We start from the raw sequence: 8,347 nt of genomic DNA, 5'->3' as shown, positions 1-8,347 counted from the left end.
AATTTCTCAAAATGGAAAAAATGAGGATAGATTAAAATCCCAAAACTGTATTATTTGATTTATTTCACCATTTGCGGTTCAAGCTGGATTGGCTTTGAATGTGCGCAGGGCTTTGTAAATTACATTTTGAAAAATATTACTAATAATGATTAAGATCTGAAAATATTCAGAGTTTAAATAAGTTAAATGCTACACATCGGATTAGGATCACCTAAATTGGGTTCCTCCTTCACCTGTCATTGAAATTCACTCGGTCATAAAATCAAACTCTTCAAAACTATAAAGCATTCGCCTCATCTAAATAATACCGCTAACATACCTTAACAATATGCCTTTGAACATCATAATTTTTCACTCTTCTTCATCGGCTTCCTCCACTCTTCTTCTGCTCAAGTCATAGGTCGTAATCTCTTTACCCTCAATGCTCCACCCACCACAATTCACCGCCAATAGCGCCTTCGACTTTAACCTCAACACCTCTTTTTCTTCCTTAACTTCCAATGAAACCGCCCACCTCTACTTCTACAACACCACCGTTGGCGGCGGTGGTGAGACCATATACGGCCTCTTCATGTGCCGGGGCGACGTCGACCAAGAGACCTGCCACCAGTGCGTCGTTGACTCAAGGACAGATTTAGAGTACTATTGCCGATTTTCGAAGGCGGCCGTAAACTGGCGTGGCTATTGCTTGGTTCGCTATTCTCAGCGCAACTTCTTCTCCACCGTCGATACAAAGCCTAAACTCAAAATGTTGAACCCTAACAACGTCTCGAACCAGGCAGGATTCATGAATGTATTGATGACTGTTATGAACCTGACGGCAGATGAAGCGGCGAAACCTGCTTTGATGAAAAAGAAGTTTGCGACGAACGCGGTGGTTGTAGATTTTCAAACTCTGTATGTGATGGTTCAGTGCACGCCGGACCTTTCGCCGGGAGATTGCAGGAGGTGTCTGAGTGGTGTGATCCGGAACCTTCCATGGTGTTGTGAGGGGAAGATCGGAGGAAGAATGTTTTATCCAAGTTGCTTCGCTCATTATGAACTGTATAAGTTCTTTCATTCTAAGCCTCCCCGGCCAGTAACGCTGCCGCCTCCGCCTCCTCCTCCTCCTCCGGCTCCATTAACTCCTCCAACTCCTTCAGATGGTAAGCTTAATTATGTGCTTTTCTGATTTCTGTTTTCTATGTAAATAAGAGTAGATCTATTGATGAAAATATTATGGATGCTGATTTGGCATATACTCCCATTTAATTGTAAAATTCTGGTTTTGTGTGAACTAGCTAGCTAGGTTAAAAGTCTCATGCTCATGACCATTTCATAGTTTTTTTTTTTTGACCATTTCATAGTTTAGTTTCTTATAGATTTTTTCGTATATGAAAGATATGCATATATAGATTGAGGACATATATGGTCAAACACGTAAAAGAAATAATTTCAATTTTTGAAGGAAGTACAAGTTAGAAATTAAATAGTATATTATTATTTTGTCCATACAATAATAAAGACACGAAACTTATTCGGGAAGTTTAAATATTTTTTAATAATATTTTATTTTTTGAACTACCAATATAACAGCATAATACATTACCACCCCACCCAAAAATTAAAAAAAAAAAGTCAGGGCATAACACATATTCTGGAAAATATAGGTATTTGAGATTTTAAAATATCAAGGGAGGAAGATGAAACTTTATAGGTGGGGCATATATATGAAGCCTTTTATCTCTGAAAATGATTATGTTCTCTGCTATTAAACTAAATAACTTGTATTTTTTGACCTCATGGAATCATGTATGAAGAGAATCTATAAAGTGGCTCCCTTCAAGTCCATTTGGAGTCGTGTGCGAAGAGAATCTAACATGCTTCCCTAAATTATTTTGGAAAATTGCTTTCATATTAGATTTTCTTCACAAACTCAAAAGTTGACTTGCTTGGAGGTTGGTATATAGTCTCTTATGGCTTTTAACTCAAGATTCAATGCGCTAATTAGTATTCCCTCCAGTCCTAATATAAAACACATTTTATAATATAAATTATAATATAAAATGAATCTTACATTTAAGACCGAAAAAATAATTTAGAGGGAAAGTGATAATGAGTGACATTGAGACGTGGAAGTATATGATGTTCGTACAGTAAGAAGGAAAAGGAGATCAAGGACTATTGTGATAGCTGTGGCTTCTCCTGTTGGTGCTGTGATACTTCTATGTTTCGCCTTCTATTTGTCGAAGAATCAAATAAAGAAGATACGTATGGCTTTTCTCATGCAAAAATACTGTAAGTAATTTTCATTCTATCTCTTCACGGGAGTGGTGATACCTCTAGTATACTTTAATATTTTGGTTGATTTGTGTAGTTGGAAGCGAAAGCAACACTTTAGAGCCTCTGCAATTCAGTTTGGCTACGATTGAAGCAGCGACAAATAAGTTTTCACAGGAAAACGGTTTAGGTCAGGGTGGATTTGGACAAGTTTACAAGGTGAGAAATGAAGTCAGTGCAATGTAAATATTGTAATATATAATTCAATATATATACTGTTTTTACTATTTAATTTAACCAACCATGATTTCAGGGCATTCTTTCAAATGGTCAAGAAATAGCTGTAAAAAGACTCTCAAAAAGTTCTGGCCAGGGAGTAGAAGAATTTAAGAATGAGGTTTTATTAATAGCCAGACTCCAGCATAGAAATTTGGTGGCCTTGCTAGGATTTTGCATAGAAGAGCAAGAGAAAATTCTCATTTATGAATATGTTCCCAACAAAAGTCTTGATAATTTTCTATTTGGTCAGACACTTCTAAACTCACTTTAACTCTTGATTGAAATTGATATACATGCATGTTATTAATTATTTAACTTTCTCTAACTCATGAATATGCTTAATTTAATTACTTATTTTCAATTATCTTTGTTTAATTTGTGAGTTTAGTCATTGATGATAGCTTTATGTATAGGTTCGCAAAAAATCAAAGTACTAAATTGGGAGGAACGTTGTAAAATTATAGGGGGAGTTGCTCGAGGAATTCTCTACCTTCATGATTATGCTCGAGTTAAGATTATACATCGTGATCTCAAGCCAAGCAATATTTTGTTAGATAATGAAATGAATCCAAAAATTGCAGATTTTGGCATGGCTAGGATGGTTGGAATCAATGAAATTGAGGAAAACACAAGTAACATTGTTGGAACCTAGTAAGTTGTAAATTTCTCCTTCAAACTTTTTACATCTATCATGATATGATTGCATAAAGAAAAGTTGGCCTAAGTTGACATAGAAGTTCCACTACTACATATATTATAACTATAGCACTTATTTTTTCAAATTAGTGTTATTTAGGAAACATTACATGCCCCGTCGCTACGGAAAAAAAAGGCACTACAGCAAACATTTTTTTTAAAAAAAAATTAACAATAGGTGGAGCGCTTGAAATGTCCAAGTGTGCTGCTTGCTATCCATTGGAAAAAAGTCTGTGATTGATATTTTATTTTTCTTTTTCAGTGGTTATATGTCTCCAGAATATGCAATGTTTGGACAATATTCTGAAAAATCAGATGTTTTCAGTTTTGGAGTAATAGTATTAGAAATGATCAGTGGAAGAAAGATCACAAGCTCTCAGGATCAATCTCATGGCCTCCTAAACTATGTAAGTTAATTGATTGTGATAATGTGTTTATCTCACTAATATTTCATAGGTAATTTTCTTAAATTTGAGAGATTAATATAAAGGCAGTGATTAAAATAGCTAAGTTTACTAAATTGGTGCAGGCTTGGAATCAATGGATGGAAGAAAAGATATTAGAGGTATTGGATTCAAGCCTAAATGAACCTGAATCGTTGAATGAAGTGAACAAGTGCATCCAAATTGGGTTGTTATGCGTTCAAGAAAATCCAGAGGCAAGGCCTTCTATGGCTACAGTTGTTTCATATCTTAGCAATGATTCGATTCATTTGCCATTTCCACAAGAACCTGCATTCTTTCTGGAGGGCCAAATGGAGCTTAATACCGACAGTCAAGAATCTATTAATGAAATGTCTATAAGTGAATTCTATTCTCGATAGTACAAGGCTTTTATTGCATCTTGGCCTTGGCCACCGAGGCTCAATTTGGTACCTTATTAATTAGAGAAGAAGTATTTTTATGTTACTGCACCAAAATGAGGAGACTCAACGTATATGGCGATCTTGATATGATTATTCAATACTATATTTTCCATTACTGTTATATTTAAGATGACGTATGATGTTTCAGTTCCACTACAGCCACCGAAACAAGGAGAGCTGCATTTTCTCGCCGTAACTAATTTAACCCTTGCTCCTCATATTTAAGGGAATCCTGGCTCAGATGCACGCAGAAGATTATTTTAATTTTGAACCATGTTATATAAGCTAAATAATAACGGAAGGGAGATGATTATAACAGTAAGTTTTGCTTAATTGTTACAGGCTTGTAATCGACAGAGGGATGAAAAATTGTTAGAGATATTGGGTTCAAGGATAAATAATGAATTCAGATCATGTAATGAAGTGATTAAGTGCATCTATTCGCATCAGGGTTGTTTTTTTATTCAATATAAAATCCAAATGCAAAGCCTTTGTGCACGGCTGCAATTGTTTTATATATGTATATATCTCAGCAATGATTCAATTCAGTTTTCACTTCCAGAGAAGCATGCTTTATGCGGCATTGCGGAATATGGATCTCACCAATTGATTTGGAAGACGGATCATGCTCTCGAATGAGGTGTAATTGAGTGAATTTTATTCTCACTAGGACAAGGCTTTTATTTCTTCTTTTTCTTAAACACTGATGCTCTGTTTGGTATCTACAAGATTGAGGTATTGCATAAATACAAAGATGGAGCCTCTTAATGGACAGCAGATGAATAAAAAAGGGGCCAAAAACAAAACCAAATCTCAAATAAACAAATTCTTATTGCACACATATTTTAAAAATAAAACCATGCTTATGCAATGAGAAGAGAAGAAGAAAAGTTGAAGTCTCCTACGATATCTCTAGCGTGGAGATATTATACTCTCTGACATTTCATTAATGGAATATTGATTGTGGTTGCCAAGTAGAGCCACAATTGCTCTACTGGTTGCTGCTGGTTCCATTTGACTGTGGATGAAGAATGCTGGGTTCTTGAGGAATTGGCAATTGCATTGAATCATTATTCAGATATTGAACAACTTTATTCATAGAAGGCCTATAAGAGTAGCACAAGAATAAGAAGATGATGAAAGCTTCTCTGTATTATTCATCAACTTAATTCAGAAAAGTACAAGTGTTGGTTATATAGAGTACGTGAGCTCTAACTAAACTTAGTTACAGATTAATAAATTGCCAGCTAATGACAACTTAACAACTAGTGACAGCTGGACTCAACTAAGGCCCATTGGGCTTATACACTAACAAGGTGATAAATCCTGATTTTATATTGATTTTCCATATCTTATTTGGGATTTTTATCAATTAAATTGGGCTTAATTGCATTTACTATGATTAAATTGGATTAATTGTGATTGGATGAAAATATTGCTAAAAAGGGGCAAAAATATCATATTTTTTTTTATGATTTAGTTTAACTGATTGATCTTTTTGGAAAAAAAAATATATCATATCACATTATCTTAGATTTTGTTATAGAAAATTTGAGAGATATTGCAAGGTTTGAATTTAGGGTTGCACCATTATCACCTCCTGGAGGGAGAAAAGGACGGAACAGTGGCGGCAAGGTTTGATATTATACATCTTTATATATATATATATATGTGACCGGAGGAGCAGAGTAACACACACACCCCCACAATCATCATCTTCTCACGCATTCCATTCCCTATTCCACGACGCACACGCCACCTCCAATCTTCCTTCACGCGCACGTTCCACGATCATCATCATCTTCGCAGTGGCGGCAGAGCTGAGAGAAGGGCAATATACACACCCATCCACGCCACACCCATTCTTCATTCACCACCTCCAAACCCACGGATTCATTTTCACGCACGCCACCTCCAATCTTCCATTCACACACACCCATCCACGATTATCATCATCTTCGCAGTGGCGGCAGAGCTGAGAGAAGGGGCAATATACACGCCACTCACCATCACCCACGATTATCATCATCTCACGGATTCCACCCCCACATCCACGACGCACACGCTATCTCCACTCCTTCCTATCACCGTGAATTACATATAATCATCCCCATCGATCACCTTCATCATCAACGCCAACCTCCTCTGCATTCATCCATGGCTGCCGTGAGCATGAAATCTGTGCTAACAGTCTTCAACGTCATGCGTGGCTAATTTCATCGAGCTTCTTGGAGATGGAGGATTGGGTTTGAGCTTCAAAGTTAATCAGGGGAGTTCTTCTGTTTCAATTCTTTTAATTTAATTGAGTAATAGATTTTCTGAGTTAGAATTGATATTATTTAATTAAATTTTCTGAGATTATTAGTTGTAATTCTTAGTTTAGAATTGAATTTTTGTGATTGAGATTGGATTTTGCAATTTGAGATTTATATTTATATCCAATTTGGAGTTCTATATGGTTATGCTATTCTTTCATAGTTTGGATGAATGTTATAATTGTATGGTACTTATTGAATATCTCAAGTTGAATGTTCTTTGCAAAGAGACCCGAATTGCATTAATCTAATCCTAATTGCACACTAATCGGTTTTCAAAGATAATTTTAATTGGTAGTTGTAGCTATAGTCTTAGGACATCTATTAATTGAAATTGCTTGACTTAATCAGTGATTAAGGTTTTGATTTTAATTTAGTGAACAAAATAACTCCCAGATCATTTTGAGCAAGGATAACCCAATTTCCATTTTTCAAGAAGCATTATCTCATATCTCCTTAAAATCCAAATTTTTCATTTGCTACTTTTTTTTTAATTAATTTTCTTTCAATTTCAATTTCAAATTATCTTTTCAATTTTTATATTAAAAAAAATCCAAAAAAAATATTTAGAATTGTTTTCAATTTATTTTACAAAGTAGTTTTTAAATTAAAAAAAAACCCCTTTTTAATAGCAATTTTGATTTTTAGTTAATTTAGGACCTAGTTAGTTTTTGGCTCCAATAAGAGAACGACTTTGGTTTGCATCACTTGCTGCATTCTAAATTTAATTTAATTTGACTCAAGGCGACATCGAGGATCACAAGGCCTAGCTCCTGGAGTTCCCTGGACGCACAACAAGCCAATATGGGTGTATTTGATAATTTCATTATGCGACCCAGCTTTTGTCAGATTCGAATCCAATATCTCTGTCAATCTTTCATCCCTCCAATGCTTCCAAGCCTACCATATTCATTTAAAATAGGGCTCCGCTACTAATTTGATTATAGAATATTGTTATCATAAGCTCCAATGACTGGTTGATGCTTATAATAATGACAATTATGACAGGCTTGGGATGATCGCTTGAGAAATATTAGAAGTTTACTGTGCTTACACCACTTAAAAGTTAGCTAGTACATTGAGATTCACATTGAGAATGTATATTCTTTCCGCCTATAATTTCTAAAACAATAACTCTAAAACTGTAAAAATGTGATTTCTCATAAATAGTCTAAACTTAATGTATTCTGAAAACATGTAGCCCTATAATAGATATATAAAATCACACATAAATAATCTAAACTTTTACTGTCATTATAAAATCGGTACGATCCAAACCTCAAGTTGCAGCTAGGATTAATGACTTTACCTCCTTTCATTCCGAGACAACGTTGACGTGACATTTTTCGCAATCTTGGTTGAACAGGATCAGTGTACATTGTGCAAAAGTATACAACATTGTCAATTCTGAAGAGCTGAATTTTGTTTTTGTTGCAAAATTTTTTACTCCTGCATGCGCTGATGAGTTCGATGTCGACCATTCAATGTATTCGCTAATAGCCGATTGAAGCCCTCTGTTGGGGCTCCAAGCATATCCCAACCAGGTTTTGTATGTACAGGTTGTGTGTCTGGGGTTGAAAAGAACGAACGATTGCGTAATAGCTCTGGAAAGAAAATAATAAATATAGAAAAAAATAGTAAGCGTAATATAAGGTCATTAATAATTTAATATTTTAATTATTGATTGCAACTTGTCACAGAGAAACTTGCGGTTCGGTGGTACTAGAAGCTATGAAGGGCGCTGGAGATTCAGAGCACGAATCCATCCTATTTCAAAATTTGAGTTTTATTTTGCTTTTACACATTGCGAATTACCTTAATGCCCTTCTGGAAAAAAAAAAAGAAAACTCCCATTAGATTTTTATTCTAGGGGGATCGCGTTTACAGGGGGAGGAAGAAGTCTCTGGATCTCTGGAGAGTGGAAACCCCACTG

The 8,347-nt window shown here is 35.3% G+C and overlaps 1 protein-coding gene across 1 annotated transcript; it reads left to right on the top strand.

Moving 5' to 3' along the window:
* The first annotated feature begins 421 nt into the window (after positions 1 to 421).
* On the top strand, positions 422 to 4,152 carry LOC114744814 (putative receptor-like protein kinase At4g00960). Its single transcript, XM_028932964.1, has 7 exons — positions 422 to 1,145; positions 2,137 to 2,277; positions 2,357 to 2,478; positions 2,573 to 2,783; positions 2,952 to 3,189; positions 3,497 to 3,641; positions 3,764 to 4,152. The coding sequence occupies exons 1-7, from the start codon at positions 422 to 424 to the stop codon at positions 4,055 to 4,057; spliced, it is 1,875 nt and encodes a 624-aa protein (XP_028788797.1). The 3' UTR covers positions 4,058 to 4,152.
* The last annotated feature ends 4,195 nt before the right edge of the window (positions 4,153 to 8,347 follow it).

The sequence above is a fragment of the Neltuma alba genome, unplaced genomic scaffold (genome assembly GCF_004799145.2).
Source record: "Neltuma alba isolate B1F8T4 unplaced genomic scaffold, ASM479914v2 tig00004454_pilon, whole genome shotgun sequence".
NCBI lineage: Eukaryota > Viridiplantae > Streptophyta > Magnoliopsida > Fabales > Fabaceae > Neltuma > Neltuma alba.
Note: the sequence above shows the minus strand (reverse complement) of the source record. Positions and strands in the feature narration are given on the sequence as shown.

Coding starts and splice junctions, on each gene's coding strand:
- LOC114744814 (XM_028932964.1), top strand. CDS start 422: ATGCTCCACCCACCACAATTCACCGCCAATAGCGCCTTCGACTTTAAC. Junction 1,146..2,136: donor TCCTCCAACTCCTTCAGATG/GTAAGCTTAATT, acceptor ATGTTCGTACAG/TAAGAAGGAAAAGGAGATCA. Junction 2,278..2,356: donor TTTTCTCATGCAAAAATACT/GTAAGTAATTTT, acceptor TGATTTGTGTAG/TTGGAAGCGAAAGCAACACT.